The sequence below is a fragment of the Solanum tuberosum genome, unplaced genomic scaffold (assembly GCF_000226075.1).
Source record: "Solanum tuberosum cultivar DM 1-3 516 R44 unplaced genomic scaffold, SolTub_3.0 scf00062, whole genome shotgun sequence".
NCBI classification, from domain to species: Eukaryota; Viridiplantae; Streptophyta; class Magnoliopsida; order Solanales; family Solanaceae; genus Solanum; species Solanum tuberosum.
The window spans coordinates 2,060,312-2,080,565 of NW_006238987.1; the positions used below are offsets into that span (position 1 = coordinate 2,060,312).

General features: G+C 33.2%; 4 protein-coding genes across 4 annotated transcripts; 3 read left to right on the forward strand and 1 right to left on the reverse strand.

Moving 5' to 3' along the window:
• Nucleotides 1–2,101: 2,101 nt before the first annotated feature.
• LOC102593223 (putative WEB family protein At4g17210) lies at nucleotides 2,102–4,270 on the reverse strand. The gene is made up of 2 exons (XM_015307651.1): nucleotides 4,160–4,270; nucleotides 2,102–3,565 (listed from the first exon to the last, which is right to left on the reverse strand). Exons 1-2 carry the CDS (start codon nucleotides 4,268–4,270, stop codon nucleotides 2,102–2,104), a joined length of 1,575 nt encoding a protein of 524 aa, XP_015163137.1.
• Nucleotides 4,271–6,820: 2,550 nt separating this feature from the next.
• LOC102604705 (carbamoyl-phosphate synthase small chain, chloroplastic-like) lies at nucleotides 6,821–12,322 on the forward strand. Its single transcript, XM_006345107.2, has 11 exons — nucleotides 6,821–6,929; nucleotides 7,273–7,507; nucleotides 8,107–8,239; nucleotides 9,074–9,162; nucleotides 9,246–9,306; nucleotides 9,664–9,731; nucleotides 9,832–9,960; nucleotides 10,270–10,379; nucleotides 10,468–10,815; nucleotides 11,533–11,698; nucleotides 11,978–12,322. The coding sequence occupies exons 2-11, from the start codon at nucleotides 7,366–7,368 to the stop codon at nucleotides 12,025–12,027; spliced, it is 1,296 nt and encodes a 431-aa protein (XP_006345169.1). The 5' UTR covers nucleotides 6,821–6,929; nucleotides 7,273–7,365; the 3' UTR covers nucleotides 12,028–12,322.
• An 807-nt stretch (nucleotides 12,323–13,129) lies between these two features.
• On the forward strand, nucleotides 13,130–15,537 carry LOC102605045 (uncharacterized protein At5g01610-like). The gene is made up of 3 exons (XM_006345108.2): nucleotides 13,130–13,448; nucleotides 14,021–14,075; nucleotides 14,866–15,537. Exons 1-3 carry the CDS (start codon nucleotides 13,347–13,349, stop codon nucleotides 15,243–15,245), a joined length of 537 nt encoding a protein of 178 aa, XP_006345170.1. The 5' UTR covers nucleotides 13,130–13,346; the 3' UTR covers nucleotides 15,246–15,537.
• Nucleotides 15,538–17,928: 2,391 nt separating this feature from the next.
• Nucleotides 17,929–20,009, forward strand: LOC102605379 (eukaryotic translation initiation factor 5A-5-like). The gene is given in 5 exon segments (NM_001288030.1): nucleotides 17,929–18,097; nucleotides 18,951–19,073; nucleotides 19,174–19,230; nucleotides 19,326–19,400; nucleotides 19,706–20,009. Coding segments are annotated over 5 exon segments (480 nt in total). The 5' UTR covers nucleotides 17,929–17,974; the 3' UTR covers nucleotides 19,808–20,009.
• Nucleotides 20,010–20,254: the final 245 nt, after the last annotated feature.

The window sequence follows — 20,254 nt, forward strand, 5'->3', positions numbered from 1 at the left end:
TCGAGATCTTTGATTGGTGGGATAAAGAATCATAAGTAGTAATCTCTATTTCTGGGTAATTCATTAAACATATACCAAGACAATATCGTTGAAAATGTGGATGAAATTTTGTTTTTAGACAAACTTCATGTTTGGGTTCATATGTACATTGATCCTATCGAAGAACCGATTCTAGAGCAACTACTCCACGAGTAAGTGGATAGGAAAGATCTCCAAAGATTCTTATCTCATTCCATTCCACTTGATTGGTGAGTCTATATTCTCTACGACTTTCCATTTTTGAGGCTATGTATGGCAAAATAAAAAGGAAATTGATGATTGATTTGAGGTTCGATGAAACATACTATTAGGGTTATATACACAAATAATTTGATTTAATTGGTGAGAAAAGAAAAGAAAAATACTAATATTTTCATATAAAAAATTAGGATTTTTCACTATTTTCGTGCGAATTTATTTCCCACCGTACATGTTCCTACTGAGCTCATTAGGTGAGGGTAAAATCATATTATATATCACAAATTTTTAATGATTTACTATGGAGAAAATATTTATTTCTAATAGCGAAAGGGTCGCAAGATTCTTTTAAGCAATTTTTCCATTTTTTTAATAATTGCAGAAATTTAGAGAGATCCGAAAATTTGCAAATGCATATGCGAAGGACGTAGCCTTTTGGGCTGCGATCCCTCAGTCCAACCTTTTAGGCTCAGCCCAAGTTGTTGGCCCAATAAGATCTATTACAAACTCATCTATATCGCATCCAACGTCCTAATCTTAGGCCTCGTTTGGACATGATTTGAATCATAATTTAAAATAAGTGAATTGAAACCAGATTGATTTGAAGTTGGAAGGAAAAATTACTTGGATGGATGTCTTTTAAAAAATAATTACGAATTTTATTGATATTTTTTATTTATTACCATTTTTAGCAATACATAACAATACTATGTTAAATATGCAATATGTATTAAAAGTGAATTATGTATGATATATATGTATTATAATTGTTTTTTTAATATATTATGCTTTTTTTGGTAAGAAGTTGACACATTGTATTATAAGTGTATTAAAATGTGTGATAAATGTATTATCCATCAATAAAACTTGTATTATATGTGAATAATTAATTGTTTTTTGTAATCTGTATTATAAATGTATTAAAAGTGATCAAGTGAAAAAGAAATGTTATTGCTATAAATGGTAAATATTTTTTTATTATAGTATATTTATGTAAGTTTCCCATTTTATTTGGACATGCAAATTTGATTTCTTAAATTGTATTTTTCCTAATAGACATGAAAACCATACAGAATTTGAAAACTATTAAAATTTCCTCAATTCTTACACAATCTTACCAATGAGCAAATCAGTTCAATGAACAAATTATAGTTTATAAATAAGATATCGGTATATCCTCAGACATCACATATCTCCATGTTCCTTTTATAAATAAATATTTATGATTTTAAACTTTCAAATATACAAAATTTTATAAAAATTCACGTGTCAACAATAGTAGTAACTAATTGTTCTTTTATATATTTTCATATGGTACAAACAATCTCTTGACACCAAGCATAAGTCCTCCTTTTGTAAAATTTAAAATTATGGTCCTTTTTAAAATAATTTGTTCAAGGATTGTTCTTCCCCTCAATCCCTCATATAATTCTTCCCAGCTATATAACTTTTTCTCCATACAATTAATATAACATTCCCAGTATACATAGCATGTTTAAATACTTATATCTATTTTAAACCAAAAACAAGTAACAAGTTACAAGAGAATGGGATATAGAAGTAACAAGATCAATAAAATCACATTGTACTACCATTTTTCATACTAGCAAAATTATACATTACATAAAACCTTTTTTTTTGCTCTAAAGTGGCTTCAGTAGCCTTAGATGAGTCAGTTTATTCCCTCCGTTTGAGCTTTCAAAGATATACCGATGTCAGTTTTCTTTCTTCTGTCTTTACGCGAGGCAATTATGATTGGTACTGAAGAGGAAGGCGTCACTTATGTACTACTATCGTCCATACGATGATTGTGGATATCATTGATATTCCTATAAAAGGAAAGTTATGCAATAGATTGGTGAAACTAGAACTTCATCTTGAGAACCTTACCAAGAGGTTGTAGTGTTTTCGGAGAAGTATCATATTTGTATTCAGTGATTTCTCTGGAAATGGACTCCTCTCTAAGTGCTGCTAATGCAGCCTTTTTTCTCTCTTTATGTTCCTTCCATCTCTTTATCTGATTTTCAAGTGCTGATTTACCCTTTTCAGCTGCCTCAGCTCTGCTTATCGCCTGCTCAGCTCTCGTCCTCAACTCGTTAATTTTCACTGTTGCTGTTTTTAGTTCTTTCTTCAGTACTTGAATTTCATTTGGTTCATCATGTAACTGATCATACTCCTCCTTTGGTATTGTCATATAGGCCTTAGCCTCTACTTTTCCCTCTTCTGATGCCTTACCGGTTTCTTTCAACCTCCTGTTTTCATTTTTAGCCTCTTCAGCCTCTAAGGCCAGCTGCTGTAATGCGAGATGTAAAGCTGATTTCTCACTCTTGGCTACTGAATCAGTAACCTCTGATGCTGAAATTTTCGACTTCCCTTTGTGAAGCTCGGATTTTAGGAATGTGATCTCAACTTGTGCTTCTGATTCCTTTTCTCTAGTCTCAATCATTTCCTTTTTAATCTGCTCCAGCTCAATGTTAATTGTTCCGAAGTCTGCATTGGCACGAATAGACTCTTCGTTGGCTTTGTTCAGTTCCCCTTTTAATTGCCTGAGTTCTGATTCCAATAGACTGATATAACCGGACTGATCCCAATTTTTTCTCTCTTGTAATTCGAGAGCTTCATTTAACTTTTTCATCTCACTAGCACCGGCATCTGAAGGTACTTCCTCAGAAGAAGCGCGAAGTTCTTTCAATTCTTGGAGTTCTGCTTTCATTGAATCAATAAGTGCAAACTTGTCCAATAGCTCATTCTCTAAATCCTGCATCATTTCCAATTGATGTCTCATAAACACAACTTCTTCTTTAGCATTTGCTGCTTCTAATTCCAAAAGCGCAGCGCTTTCTTCTGCCTTAGTAGCAGTCATTCTCAAGTGCGCAACAGTCTCATTCAGCTTTGACACATCCCGCGATAGCTCATCAGTCTTTAACTTTTCGGTGCTCAAAGAATTTTCCATCACTTCTACTTGTGACAAGGCTTCAAGCTTAGCATCTCTTGCTGCCACTAGTTCTCTTTGTGTGTCCCTCAACTCATTGGTGGCATGTGAGAGTTGCTCTCGTATCATTACAGACTCCAAAAATCGGTCATCCATCTCCTGAATTCTCGACTCAAGCTCATGTACATGAACCCTTAATCCTCTACATTCGATCATGTAAATCTCCTTCTCTAGTTCAGAGCTCATTAGCAAAGTGCATAGCTCATCAACTGTATTTTCGTGATGGTCTAGCTTAAGAAGTGCTTGCTTGTGTGCAGAATCCTTCGCCTCAAGTTGAACTTTGAGGTTTGCCAAGTATTTCAACAAACTTTCTGTATCATTTTCTTTCTCCATCTCCTGTTAATTCAAAGAAAAACAAGAACGAATAATTAGCTTCAAGTACATCCAATCAGGCATTGTAAATTGGCTATTAAGATTATCAATTTGTTAAAAGAACATAGTATCTCACATATATCAGTTAAACACATCTAGATTTGGAAAAATTAACTCAAATCTTCTCATTCTGATTTTTTTTTTATAACTGCGCACAAGCTAGTGTGGACACCATGGTTGTAAGAAAAAGAAGAAGACATGTTTAAATACAGAAGTTTCAAAAGTTATATAATCACACACAAATGTTGTGACATGCTTAAGATCATAAGTTCCAAAAATCTGAATTTTGTTCTTATACTCCATGTCAATTCAAACTATAATAAATTAGAGTGATGAGAGTAGCACTTTATATACTTTAATTCTAGTCTTACAACAACAAAAGCTACGCTTCTGTCTCAAACATATCTTGAGGGAACAACGAATAAACTTGATCGAAAAAATAATCAACTCAAGCCAATCTATATTTTACTATGATATTTCATCAACACCGTTATAGTAAGCACAAAAGTTAGTAAACATGAGTATATTTCGTGAAGCAAGTTTGGCCAATTGGCTTACATTGATACATGAAGTGGATCTATATTTCTTCTTGTGATCACATGATTTCTCTCCGAACAATGAAAGTGCAGCGTGGACTGATTCAATTGATTTCGTATCGATCTCTCCCATTACAACCTTTTTTTCTGGATCTCCACTAAGAAAATGAACTTAATTAAAATTTGAGAAAGATGAAGAAGAAATTACCTGCTGAGATCGAAGCAATAACATTGAGAATTTGATTTGATTTATAAATATGGAAGAATTAGAGAATCGGAAAATCCGATAATATCTGTCGCTGCAGAAGGAAGAATACAACAGAGGAGCATTGTTGATAGAGAAAAAACAAAAACAGAACAGCTTTGTTCTATGTTTTGCTATAAATTGTTATTCGGCCGTTTTGAACTTTTGTTTGTGCGCCCACCTTGTTTGTTTACTCTTTTATTTTATTTTTGTTCCTCTTTATTACTTGAAATATCGAATAAATTCTTATTTTGGTTCTAATAATATCTGACTAAACATATTTAATTTATGTGATTTATTTACTTAATTCAGTGTTGTTGAGTAAGAAAATATGAAACGTCAAACTAATTTCTAATATTATTAGATTACTTAAAAAAGTAATTACAACTATATTCATAATAAGTGGTAGTCTACATGTCCATGACATTTTACTTGGATAGTTGATATTGTTTGACTTGAGACAAATTTTAATGAGAAAAAGGGAAATATTTTTGAGACTTATGCTCCAAAACAAATTTAAGGAAACATGGGTTGACTCGAAATTATCAGTTAATTTCAAATTTGAAAGTAATCATTTGGTAAATTTTCATACCAGGTTCAATTCAATTAAGTCCGTAGCGTCTACCAATTTGTTCATATGTCCTAGATTTTGTTTTCTATTTCGAAAACGTGTTTGCCTCTCTTCGATTCTCTTATCTATTTTCTATAGGAAACTTTTTTTTGTCCAATTGAAATCCGCAATTTAATATAGATGGATATATACTCGCTTTATATGTCTCGTTTAAGGTCATTTTGCCATTCAATTTGAAAATACATGAACTTGAACGGTCTTGTTATTTTTAATCTTCATTTTTGCCTGAAAGCGGAGGAATGTCTCATTAGTTTAATTGTTCTAATAATAAAAATACTTAACATTCTTTAATAAACATACTAAAAAAGAAAATGTGCCTCATAAATTGAGACATGGAAAAAACAGAACCAGAACCCTCCTCCAGTTCCTCCCGTTGACCTCTTGATTACTGACACGTGGCCTCAACTTTATCGGATAGTCAAAAATATTTTTATTAACTAATCTTTCACAATTTTTCTTACACTTTTCTCTTATCTCTATGAATTCATTAGAGAGGAGCCGGCTCCCGGAAAGACACATAAAGTATTAGGAGACACCATATGATTTAGGACTCCAATTTCAATTCTTGATTTTCAAATCTGCGTTTGTTTATGAAATCTGCACAAAATTTCAATTTCAAATCATGAGTTTAAATTTCAAACCCTCCATAAAGTAGAATTTTGAATTCCCAATTGTTATTATAGTTTTTTTAAAATGTAAAAATTGACTCATAACTTTATATTTTGCAAAAAAAAAAAAAAGTATACTCAACGTGAAGAGATTGTGTGTACTAAGGATTTTATTAAAGAATAAATAGTTACTACTATTGTTTACTTGTTGATCTTTGTAAAATTATGAATATTTTAATCTTTGTAATAACATGTAATCACAAATATTTATTTATAAATTAATGAAATATGGAGAAATGTGATTTATTAGTAAAATGGTATAGAGTTGGAATTAAAAAATTTCACAAATTGTTATGTTTTATAAGAAAAAAAACTTATAAAATTAAAATTGCATATTCACATAAAAATTCAACTTCAAATCACCGAATTTGAATTTATATCCAAACGGGCCTAATGCAAGTCCTTCTATAACAATTCTTAACTTATATGTAGAAATTAATATGTAACACTTGGATATGTATTTTTGAAAATAAAGAAAATTATTTGGTATACTAATTAAAAGACGACTTAATATTGTAGAATTATTTATAACATTGTCGTCATTTATAAATTAAAATTCACATTATAGAATTTTGTAGCTTTAAAACTCATTATCTATATGAATTATCTTTATTGTTTTAGTATGGTACGAAATGAGTCTCAAAATTCTAGATTTAATGAATGTATTTAGAACAAAGTTATATGACTTACCTTTATCGTTTTCATATGATACAAAATGAACTCAGAAATATAGACTTAATGAATCTATTTTGATATTTAGTGGCGAAAGTTTTTGAAAATTAATTTTATATTATTATTTTTATTTCCTTTTCATCATAAAATTTCTTCATCAGATCGAAAGTCTTCATTTATAATACCATATGGGACAGGACATGGCGGAGGACAGAGGGAGGATCGAGCTTAGAAGGGAAGAAATTCAATAGAAAATATATATAATGGAAAATAATGCCAGGTCGATCAGAGAAATTTTCTACTAGTTATAGCATATATAGTTATTTATCACGTTAGATCAGTTCTTTACAAAAAGTGTAATTATTTTATAAATATAATGTGCTAGTATATGTTATTACTTATTACTAATAAAAAAAGGAAATATTTTGAAAACCCAGTTGAGAATAGGACCTCAGCCCAACCCAATTTTTATGTAATGGGCCGAAATTGAGCCCTTTCTGTCCTTCAAAAGTTTTCTTCCCCAAACCTTCACCTGTCGCCGAAAAAATTCCATTTGCCGGATTTTCTGGGCGGAATTGTAAGTTATACTTTCATTTATGTTAATCAATGGTTTTTTAATTATCTGATAGTAATGTTCCTGTTGATTTGCATGAAATTGTTATGTTGTACTAATTTGTAATAATAATCTGAAAACGATTTGTAGTGAATCCATTTTTTTTTTGTCTTTTGAAGATTTTTTTTTGAAGTAAGTTTAGTAAGCTATGAATGATTATATATATTTGTTTTAAAAATTTCAGTTAGTAATAATCTATTGAGTAGGTAGTAATGAAGTAAATTGCGATTCAGAATTCATAAACTAAAAATTCTGGTTCCGTCTATGTTTATGTGTATACATAATGTATGTATTGTTTGATGAATAGGTCCAACCCGAATAAAGCCCAAATTATCACTAGGGCTGAGTTTCATCATAATTGAGGGAGAAAGAAGAATTGTTTAGTTACAAAAGCTAAGTTATGGATTGTGCTGCGAGGACTCACAGTGTTGTGTCCACTGCCACAATGACCAGTGCCCTTTTTTCGAAAAACTTTGCACATTCCAGAGTTTTCACTGTTAAATGCTCTTCGAAGAACCTCTCGTTGGATGGTGCATCTTCTGGTTGGTCTTTCTTTTCCATCTTTGTGTCCCTGAATTCATTTGCATTTTCTTGTTGTTTTCTTAGCTATTAAAAAGTGCTATGCTTTGTTCAGCATTTTTTCTCCCTTCCTGTTTAGGTTGTTGGATTATTGTCCATTATTTGTTATTTCTGCTCACATCTCAACTATGTAAGTGTAGTGTTTGGTTGGACCAGTTCATCCCCTATAATATAATACTCCTAGTAGTTAACATAAAAAAAACTCAATGTTTTTGAAAAGTCAGCATCATTGGTCCAAAATCACCTGCAGTTAGATTTTTAAAATTAGATTCTTCATCCATATGGGCTTCCTGCAACCAAAGTGACAAAACTTTGCTGAAGTATATATAATAGAATATAGTGCAGTTCAATCAGTATAAGAATAAATCCTAGGAGGTTGACTGGAAAAAATGACTTTCTTTTCCTTTTTGACTTCTTTTGCTTATAGATACCGTAGTTGTCAGGTCATACACAAATAATATGAGCTCAAGGACCTTTTATTCTCCTTATTTTAGATTTATTTGAAATTAATAGCGTCTATTAGAACTCTAAATGATTATATATTTTCCTGGATGAGCTGCAGGTCTGGTTGAAAGACCTTGGAAGGTAGCAGATGCTAGACTTGTTCTTGAGGATGGTTCAATTTGGAAGGCAAAATCATTTGGTGCTCGTGGAACCCAAGTTGGAGAAGTGGTTTTTAATACCTCTTTAACTGGGTATAACACAGTTTCGTTTGCTTGCTAACTTTATGACTATATATCTTCTTAAAGGATAAGTTATGTACTAAATTATCTTAGTTTTCGGTCTTGTCCAATTTAGGAGGCAGACAGAGTATTCATAATCAACTAGTATAGAACTACTATAGGCTTGTGAAGAATCATTCCCCGCACATTTTTGAAATTTTCTTAAGCTGTGAATCCATTAAATTTATTTCTATAAGATCATTGACAATCACTTCAGCTCAATTAATAAATTAGTCCGTAACTATATTTCTTGCTTGCTGTTGAAGAACATTTCTTTCCCTTCGATCTGTGTAGCCTCTGTACAGACCAAATTCTAGTGGAGCTTTGAGCTGGGACATCTGTGCTCCTCCGCTTCTCATGCTCGAACTGTCTCAACCTCACCTCCCTCATTTTGTCCACCATGGAGGCCACTCCAACCTAGTATTGAATATCTGATCTACCTCCTATCTCTTTGGAGAAATTCTTTTCAAGGATATATTTGCTAAATTTAGAGGAATCTAAATTTTGAATCTTACACCACAAAGTTGAGTCGTTTTGGAAAATGAAAGAAGTCTCTAAATGCCTGTGAAAAGGGAAATAATGTAGAAAGGACGGAAAGTTGACATTGTAAATCCCAAGCATATATTATCTCCGCTACCTATAATTTGGATGCTTGATTTATCTCATAGAGTTATTCAGAGAATGCAGGAAAAAATGAATTTATTTCCTCTCTGCTTTCATCTCTTTCTACTTGCCACTGTTATTTTTCTTTTTCAGAATCTCTTGAGTGTCTTTTTTATGAGATATTTCTATTTCCTGTTATTACAGGTACCAGGAGATAATTACAGATCCTAGTTATGCGGGCCAGTTTGTCTTAATGACTAACCCTCACATCGGGAATACTGGGATCAATTTTGGTGCGTTTAGTATTTTTGTTTCATGACTAATTGTTATTTTTGTTTGAATAATCTTTGACTGTTTTGAAAATTTATCTGGGCAGACGATGAAGAATCGATGCAGTGCTTTCTTGCAGGATTAGTCATTAGAAGTTTAAGTATCAGGTTTGGTCGCTGTGCCCTGCTTTTCAGATCAGTCTTCAAACAGTATGGTGTTTATAGTTTAACCTAGGGGTGGGAAAATTAACCATGACCCCATTTATTAGCTTAGCTCTTTCTGCCCATCAAAAGACTGGGCTGATAAAGAAGAAATATAGTTTTATTAGGTACTAAAAGCTTACAAAAGAGAAAACAAAAGAAATTAAAACTTGGTAAGAATTGGGCGAGTTGGGTCTTGACCTTCTTACTTTTGGGTAAGTCAACAACCCACCCATTTAGTAACTCAACCATTTTGATCCGCCCAAATTCAGCCTAACCTGCTCATTTACACCCATGGATTAACCTGTTGTATATTTTTCTCAGCACCTCAAATTGGAGATGCACAGAGACACTGGGTGACTATTTGGCTGAAAGGAACATCATGGGTATATGTAAGTCCTATGTGTGTCCTATACAAGGCCACTTGTCATTTCCATTTCAAACTGTGGAATTCAAATTCTATGATATATTAACCACTTTACCATGCAACAGATGATGTTGACACACGCGCAATTACACGAAGATTAAGAGAAGACGGAAGCCTCATAGGAGTCTTGAGCACAGAAAATTCAAAAAGTGACGAAGAACTTCTTGAAATGTCCCGAACATGGGACATTGTGGGTAAGTTACTGGCCGTTTGACCATGAGAATTATTTACTTTTTTCGGAATAATGTTTTGCTCTATTTCAAACTCAGCTCATTTATAAAATTTTCAAATCCAAGTTGGAGTTGGATTCCAAACTTTGAGAAGTATTCCAAACCTGTTTTCCAACTCCATCTTCATAAATTCCAAATAATGTGCTATCTTCTCTCCTTTGCAAAAAGTATAATCAAACAAAACTCCATCTTCATAAATTCCAAATGAAGCGAAATATTTGGAATTTCTGGGAAAATTTAAGAGTTCTATTATTAGTGTATTACGTTGTGTAGGTGTGGATCTAATCAGCGGCGTTTCATGCAAATCTCCTTACCAATGGATTGATAGAACAGGCTCAGATTGGGAGTTCAATGATAATGGAAGAAATAAAGAAACTTTCAATGTCAGTATTGTTAGAGTTTTTAGATTCCGCAAAGAACATTGTTTCAGTTAGAAAACTAATTACTTTTTGCCCTTTCCGTTGGATGAAGGTTGTTGCATATGATTTTGGAATCAAGCATAATATACTTCGGCGCTTAGCATCCTATGGCTGTAAAATCACTGTTGTTCCTTCAACATGGCCAGCATCTGAAACCCTAAAGATGAAACCTGATGGGGTTCTTTTCAGCAATGGGCCAGGAGATCCCTCTGCAGTTCCTTATGCAGTTGAAGCGGTAAAAGAACTTATTGGAAAAGTTCCTGTTTTTGGTATATGTATGGGTCACCAGTTGCTTGGTCAAGCATTGGGGGGTAAGACATTCAAAATGAAATTTGGTCACCACGGAGGAAACCATCCAGTTCGAAACCTTCGAAATGGATGTGTTGAGATCAGTGCCCAGGTATGTGCAATAGGGAACTTTAGCTTGATCGTTGTCATGTTGATTTCCAAATTTCTGTACAATTGCACCTCGGTTAATCAATGTTTACTTCCCTTTAAGTATTACGATCGGTGCATAATAATGAGTCTCATTTCTTAGTTTAAGGACCTGTTTGGCCATAAGATGATTTCAAGTTGAAATTTTGTTTTTGGACAGGCAATTTGGATCTCAAGTTTTACTTTTTCTCATAAACATGAAAATCTACAATTTGTGAAAACTATCAGAACTTCCCCAATTCTTGCAATCTTACCAAATAAGCAAACCATATTTCAGAAACAAGTATCAGAATATCCTAAGAAACCGCATTAGCAAATCACATATTTTCATGCTCCTATAATGGATAAATGCTTGTGATTATATGCACTACTGTATTTCCTTTTCGAACCTGTTTTGAATTGTTTTACTTGAGCCTAGAGTCTCTCTTTGAAACAACCTCTCTGCCTTCACAAGGTAGGTGGGGTTAAGGTTTGCGTACACACCTCCTCCCCAGACCCCAAATCAAAATTCAAGTTGAAGTTAAATTTTGTTCAAATGTCGTACAGACACTGATTTCAAGTGAAAACTGCAAATTGCATGTCCAAGCGCCTACTAAATAGAGTTGTTTGTACTTCAAATGAGTAGCTTGTGTGTTCACTTGTAAATGATATTTTTGAACATTTTATAATTTTCCATATGCAGAATCACAACTATGCTGTTGACCCTGAGTCTCTCCCAGATGGTGTAGAGGTGACTCATGTAAATTTAAATGATGGAAGTTGTGCTGGTCTTGCCTCCTCTAAAATGAAGCTGATGTCACTTCAATACCACCCCGAAGCATCTCCAGGGCCTCATGATTCAGATCCTGGTAAACTTATCCTAACTCGATCCTCCTTGTCCTTGTATACAACAAACCTCGGCCAATTTGTCTTTAGCTGTATATTTCTACCATTGGTGTCTACTATTTGTGTAAACGATAAGTACAATCTTGAGAATAATGATGTCACATGGCCAATCAATTCTACAAAAGAAAATTTCTGAAGAACAACTATATTTTGATTAATTTGCTTGTATCTGAGAGCAGCTGCCTGAATAAAGCCATAATTATGCAAAAAATCTCATTGTATCCTTTCGTTTATGTGGGCAGTATTTGGAGAATTCATACAACTTATGAAGCAAGAAAAAGTGAAGGCATAAGTCCATTTCCCAGAGGCTGAAGATGAAATATGTTTGAAGGAACCACATTCCGAAAAGGAGAATTTCGATGAGATTTACTATATCTGTTGTGTTTCACCTCTTCTTGCCTTAAATCAAGTCAGAGCTTTCTGTCATGCTGCACATCTTCTTTGCAATTACAGTGATGGATATATATATTTTCTAGTCTAAAAACATACTTGGTTTGTGTAATGGTATTCTATGTCTATCTGTGGTCTAGTACTTGTAATAATACACTTTGTTTCTGTCTTGAGCAAATATCATGTTGCTTTCTGCTGAAGGGTTTCTCCTGTGTTTTGAGCAACTACTATGATCTCTCATTTTTCCCTATTTAACCCTTCTAACTTTTCAATAGAGAAACTTGATAATGTACAATGTAAATTCTAATCTAAACATAAAATCATTTCCTTGAAATGTTTTTTCCAAAATCAATCATTTTATTTTTTAAAAAATCCAAGCATAATGATGGGTTAACTGCTAACATGACCTTGGAAGCAAAGAAATAGAGATGATTTTAAATTATATGAGTGGGCATCCACCATCACATGACTTTTCAAATAGATGCTAAACACTCCACATGATTGCCTAATTGGATTTAAGGCAAAATCACATGATTGCTATTTGCCACCTAAATAAAGATAAGAACACAATTCATGTACCTACCCCACCCCAAAATAAATAGAAACAACGCTGAATTTGTCGACTTGAATTTTATATTTTTTAATTAACGAATTTATCACTTTATCACAAGCTTGCGAGACTTTTAATTTCTTTAATACACAAAATTTTCCTTCCAAAATTACAACACCATCTTGTTTTAATTGTTCATTTTTCATCCGGTAAAACTAGTCTTTCAAAGTTGGTCACACAATAACACGGTAAATTAACTAGGAAGGAAAGTTGCATTAACGTACTTTTCCATTTAACTCAACTCGTTTAGTTGTTGATAGCACTTGACAATAATTGAGAATTCAATTTTACAAATATATTGACATCTAAACACAAGCCTAATTTACAAAAATAATTTTTCAACTTTTTTTTTCAAACTTTTAAATTTTAAATTTCAATTTTTTTTTTTTAATATAGCCTCACATTAGAACCGTTCTTTTTTCTCATTGTAGCGCCGTTATTTTTGGTAGTAGTGAGTGATAAGTGGTGATAAAAGATGAGTTGTGTGAACATGACAGCAGTGAAACATAAACAAGCAACCCAAATTCATTTCCACAGAAAGAAAGAGAAACAGCTATATATACTGCATTTTCTTCTTTATTGTCAGCTCTGAGTGTTGTTACAGAATTGGAATGGAGAAAGCACTGACAACAGTAGTGAGCTTGAAATCAAGTACATTCTGGGTTTCGAAGAAAGCTAAACAAGAGATCTCCAATATCTCTAATGACCTATCCGTATGCTTCTTCCTCTTCCTTTTCTCAACTATTTTGTTTTCTTCTTCTCTGCACATTTATGGTTCTGTCAATTCTGCAATGTCACTATACGATTTGCAATTTCTTTTGATTCGAAATTTGGAATTAAGAAATTGTGGTGATTGCACATTTCTGATTTGTATTATTGCATATGTAAAATCTGGTTCGCTCAGACCTTATCCCTACCTCGTGGATGGAGATAGAGAGGTTGTTTTCGAAACAACTACACTCAAGTAACACATATCAAATCAGATTTAAAAGGAAGATTGGTGGTACCAGTAATTGGTGCTAAGTATTGTGTATGAACTTACTTCTGATTTACTGATTTGTTTTAATTTTTGGGGTAAATCTGCGAGAATAATAGCCTCCTCCCTTTTAAGATTTGATATTATTGGTGTCTGTTTGATCACATAAAAGTCTAAGTCGGTTCAAATATCGAAAACCTTGATCTGTTAATTGAGAGTTTTTGACAATTCAGTTTGTTCTAATTACATATATGTATATAAACTTGTAAGTTTCCACTTCATCACTCTGCTTGATTTCACATGTTTCAGAATCTGTCGAACACTGTTGAAGAAAAGGCAAAATGGATTTTCAACAAGTTAAAAGGTATGCATTTACTTCAATCAACTTTGCATTTTCTGTCTGCCTATAATTTAATGTGTTCATATAGTTTTTCTCAACTCAAGTATCACATTCAAGTCTTCGGCTATCATGAGAATTATTGAATCTGAAAGAGAACAACTTCTTTTCTCTGGTAGGTAGTGACCACTTCTATTTGCCTCTGCATATTTAGAAATAAATAGTCACTACTGTTGCTCTTTTCGCTCCATTCCTCAAAAAAAATAAACAATGTCATGTCAAGTCATCAATTCGTAGAACAATCTGGTCTGAGATTGTTGCAGCATATTGTTGTTTTCTAGCGTGGGTGTAGCGTCAACATGTTGATTCATACAATGGAAATAGCCATCATGAAATTGTTGCAGCATATTGCTGTTTTCTAGAAAGCTTACTCCAGCTAACATCTGTGCCACATTATAACTTCTAGCTGAATCCTAAAGGGGTTTGAGACTTGTACAGGTTTTGGGTTACATAATTCACATACGATCTACTGGAAACAGCCTCTCTACTCCATAAAAATGGGGTAAGGTTTGCATACCTCCCAGACCACACTAATGGGATTACACTAGACATGTTGTTTTTGTATAATTCACACCCCTAATGATAGCATTGGCATTAAAGGAAGTGGAATATGGGTACTAGGCGCTCCCAACAGTTGTCCCTTGGAACTTATGATTGTATCTCAAGGATGCAAACTTAGTTCGTACACATTTTTTGTTCAATTTCTCCGCTACCTATAGCTCCCTAATCTGATGTAAATAATTCTGTGATGTGCTAGGCAAACCTACAAAATCTTTGCCGGATCTCCTACGAGAATACAACCTGCCTTCTGGTCTTTTTCCCCAAAACATAACATGCTATGAATTCGATGAGTCAAATGCAAAGCTCATTGTCTACCTACCATCAGCCTGTGAGGTCTGCTTCAAGGATTCATCTGTTATGAGATATGCTACTCGCGTTAAGGGAACTCTGTCAAGGGGAAAGCTCACTGGAGTAGATGGAATGAAGACCAAGGTGTTGGTATGGGTCAAAGTCACGAGTATCAACGTTGAGAGCTACAAGTCTGATAAGGTGTGGTTCAATGCTGGAGTGAAGAAATCAAGGTCAAAAGTTGCATATGAAATGCCTTGTGATGCTGTTAAAGTCGAAGAGTTTTGAGGCTTCGACAAAGAGCAAAAAAGTAAAAATTTCAAAAGAGAATAATGGTCCTTAATTCACTGGTATATTCATTTTATAGAGAAAGCAATGCGCATGTTCATATATTTACTAAGGCATTTTAGCCCTCTTATTAATTGTTTGTGCATTGTGATCTTTTGCTTGCATCCAACATATTAGATCATTAGTTGAGGGGTACTAAGATTATTATTGAACACAATTGTTTTGCCATTGGCATAACTTGATCTTGCTCAAAAAGTGAAAATGAAAATTTTAAATCTTGGTTTTCTTGATAGAGAAAGGTGAATTATTGCTCAATGATATTGTCATCTAGAATTCTTGATCAAAGCACCAAAAAGATAAGGACTTTATGGTTTATAGTTGAAGTCATTCAAGAAATCTTATTGAAAAGGTTTAGACAAGAGCGTGTCTAGCATCTTTTTTTTCTTATTTGGAAAAGGAAGGAGCGCGACCTCATTCAACGTAAACTTTGTACACTAATTAGCTACTTGCACTCTAACTTGAACATCATTGTTTTTTGTTAGTACACTTATGGCCGGTTTGACATTAGTTTTGCGAGGTCAAAAACACTTATTTTGAAGAAAACAATAATGAAAAATCAAGGTGTTTGGCCAGTTGGAAAGAAGTTAAAAAAAGAAAAGAAATAGAAGTAGAAAATTGTTTGTTGCAAGACCCAAATATTTGTCATATATCCATTTTTTTTTTTTGGAAACTCTAGGATAACCTATAGTGTTGCTGCTACAACCTTGACTACACTCTTCACACTTTGGGTGAGCGCGTTGGAAAGAAGTTAAAAAAGAAAAGAAATAGAAGTAGAAAATTGTTTGTTGCAAGACCCAAATATTTGTCATATATCCATTTTTTTTTTTTGGAAACTCTAGGATAACCAATAGTGTTGCTGCTACAACCTTGACTACACTCTTTACACTTTGGGTGAGCGCGTTGGAAAGAAGTTAAAAAAAGAAAAGAAATAGAAGTAGAAAATTGTTTGTTGCAAGACCAAATATTTGTCATATATCCATTTTTTTTTTTTTGGAAACTCTAGGATAACCTATAGTGTTGCTGCTACAACCTTGACTACACTCTTTACACTTTGGGTGAGCGCTCTGTAGTGAATGGTGAGCAATATATAATAGGCTAATAGCCTTCAAATCTATGGCAATGAGGGGGATTGATTTCGGGTCATCGATATGAAAAAAATTCACCTATTTCGATAAGATAATAAGATAATATATTTTTGGAAGATCCCTATATAAATATATAGTCTCATTAAAATCACAAATTAATAATCCTCTAAAATATCTAAGATAATTTAGTGAAATATGATTCTAGTGTTTTTTTTGTTAAAATTTAAATCTAGTTGAAGCTATCTCTAACTTTTTTTTATTTCATCCAAAAGTTCTGGTATTGTCTTCTTGAACTGTTTAAAAAAATTGTGAAGAGTTATAGACGTGATAAACGCTTCCTTTCGCGAAACTTGTCTCAAAGGTATTGCATCAACTTCAACTTCATCATCAACATTGTTTTCTCGATGATATCCACAATTTCTTCAAAGCTTTGAACATCTGAACACATATCATTTTTACCCAAGTAATCTAGCATGCTATTAACATCCATTTTGTTGTGATAACCGAGATTATTAATTATGACATCAAATTCATGAATATGATTTTTCACAAAAGGTTCAGTTAAATTCCTTGAGACTTCATCTCCCGAACAATGTGATCAAAAGTAATCTTCATTGAATCTTGAAAACACTCTTGAAATTAATAAATATTAATCTATAGAAAAATTATAATAATTTCAATAATATTAATTTAGAGAGATTTTATTATATGTACAATATTATTTTAGGATCAGGATCCTCTCCATTTCTCTTCCCTCTATTTTTCCCAAGTTCTTGCTTGAATGTGAGACACATGGCATATGTAAAAATTAACGGTTAAGATTTAATTGAATTAAAATAAGATTCTAATTATAATTTAGATAATTAATATTTCATAAGAAAAATGACAATACCACAATCATAACAATATATTATCTTGTCCATAAATATATTATTTAATAAATTCCCTTTTTCTAATCTTTTTCTTTCTAGTATTATCTTCTCTTTTTGTCCATAAATATATTATAAAATAATTTCTCTTTATCTAATTTTTGTCAGTGCAATTATTTTTGCTATTAATTATATATTAACTAGTTTTTAAAAAAAATGGAAGATAAATACTCGTGGGAAAAAAAAGAAGGAAAAGAGAAGTTTTTATAATATATTTATGGACAAGATATTATATTGTTATGACTTATGATTATGTTATTATTATTTTTCTTATGAAATATTAATTATCTAAATCATAATTAGAATTTTATTTTAATCAATTAAATCTTAGCCATTAATTTTTATCTATGCCACGTGTCTCACATATAAGCAAAAACTTGGGAAAAATGAAGAGAAGAGAAATGGAGAAGAACCGGATCAATTATTTTATTATTAAAAAAAAATGGACTTGGGGTGAGCACGCGTGGGACGGTGAAAAAGTGGATAAGGATGAAAATTAAAATTCCAAAATTTGAGCGTTAATACGACTGCGTCACTTGTACGCATCATTTTATATCACATATACACGAAAAGAAATAGGCAAGCAAGTCCCTCAGTCCCAAATTTCTCCTTCTCCTTATTCCTCTCCACCGGCGAACCGTCAAAGATCAAAACGATGTCGGACGAAGAGCACCACTTCGAATCCAAGGCCGATGCCGGAGCTTCAAAGACGTACCCTCAACAAGCTGGTACTATTCGTAAGAGTGGTCACATCGTCATCAAAAATCGTCCTTGCAAGGTCAATCTCTTCTCCATGTTTCAATCGCTGTTCAGTTGTTTGATTATTCATATTTGTTATCTTAGATTTTGTTATACTGAGAATTTGTTGACATGCTGAGTATTTAGGGTTTCTTTGTGGATGAATATTTGATCGCCATGATTTTTTTTTATTTTCCTTTTATTGATTGAAATAACACCTACCAGACACATGTACTCCCGGAGAATTCATCCATGTGGTAAAGACAAGTTGATATAGTGCAAATTTCAGTGGCGAAGCTAGAAATTTTGTTAAACGGTGTTTTAAACTTTAGTATACGTCTCTGCAAAGTTATTTTTGACCTATATACACAATATAGTTTTTCGATAGGATTCACCCTTGAATCCATGTAGCTACGACACTGAGTGCAATATATATTAACAGAAGCTGATTTGGGAAGGGTCTGTGGTTTCAACGGAACTCGTTGATTTTGATACAAACTAATTCCTATAGAAGTTGTATATATAATAACATAGCACTCAGTCTGAACTTACTGAGTCTAGATTCTAGTGTCATCCCTATACACACATGGAAGAAGAATGAAAAAAAGATGTATATATTTGACTCTAATAGATGTGCTATTATCCCTGAGTTTGAAATGTTTCAAACTGTGCACCATTAGTCCTGGGGGATTCTCCATTGTCAAAATAAAAAGTTACCTGTGACAGCAAAAGTTCCAGTAATGTAAGTTTTGGAGATCCAATCTAGTGTTGAATTTTGGGGTCAAGGTTTGATAGGCCTCCTTTTTTTTTCTTTTTCCTATTGTTAGTTATGTTGTATGTTCCCTGATTGATTTATAGTTACAAGTACTGATAGGTCTGGTTTGTTGTTGAAGGTGGTTGAAGTTTCGACTTCCAAGACAGGCAAGCACGGTCATGCTAAATGTCACTTTGTGGCAATTGACATTTTCACTGGAAAGAAGCTTGAGGATATTGTTCCCTCTTCTCACAATTGTGATGTAAGTAACTGGCACTGGATATATCATTTCCCTTGCTGCTTTGCTATACTCATTTAGTACTAAATTATTGCTAACTAATATGTTTTTGTTTTCTTTACAGGTTCCTCATGTGAATAGGACTGATTATCAGCTTATTGATATCTCTGAGGATGGCTTTGTATGTATTTTGCTATCACTTTTTCTCCATTTGTCATTTGGATTTTGAATCTCCTTGTTGTTGGCTATCCTATCTCACTTGTAATATTGTTTCAGGTGAGTCTGTTGACTGAAAATGGTAACACCAAGGATGACTTGAGGCTCCCAACTGATGATACTCTTCTGGCTCAGGTAAGCATCAGTACAGTATCTGTTTTGGACATCAATGTTACTTTGCTACCTATTTTATGTTCAGGAATACAAAATTTTTGAAGTGAGTAATACTTGAACACAAGCCATCATATTAATGAAAGGAGTAACATTTACTGATTAGAGCCATTTCAACTTAACTCTAGATTTAGATTCCACAAGGCATTAGTTTTTTATTGCACGATCAGAAAGCATTGAATCCCTTCAATGCAAGATTAACATTTGTACCATAAATTTGTGTATTTCTCGGATACTCTTAACACTGTTTTTCTAAATGATGAGCACAGGTCAAAGATGGTTTTGCCGAGGGGAAGGACCTGGTTCTGTCAGTGATGTCTGCCATGGGAGAGGAGCAGATTTGTGGTATCAAGGACATTGGCCCTAAGTAGCTGCAGATGGTATTGGTGTATGTTTACAGAGTTTCTAAAAAAGATGTATTATGTAGAAGAATCAAAACTTGTTTACTTTCTCTTGCAGTTGCAGTTGTTCTAGACAACTGCTATTCAACTATATGTGTTGTGATTGGATTCTTGTACTCACTACGGTATTTCCTTTACTCTGATATTGCTACCTTTCTAGTATCGTCTGGACATAAAAGCTTGCTTCTGTATCTTAAAGCTATTTCGTCATAAATTGTTTGAAGTGCTTCATCATTGAGAGTTCAAATTTGCCGTTACAGAGTTAAGACTTGAAATATTCCTTTCATTTGGTGTGGACAGTATTGTACTCTAGTCTGAGCGATGGGCTGCGGCTGAGTACGATTTGGGCCATAAAACATGTAGAACTGTTTGTTTGAACGGTTGAAGTATTGGGCCAGGCAGAAAAAGTGCTTGATG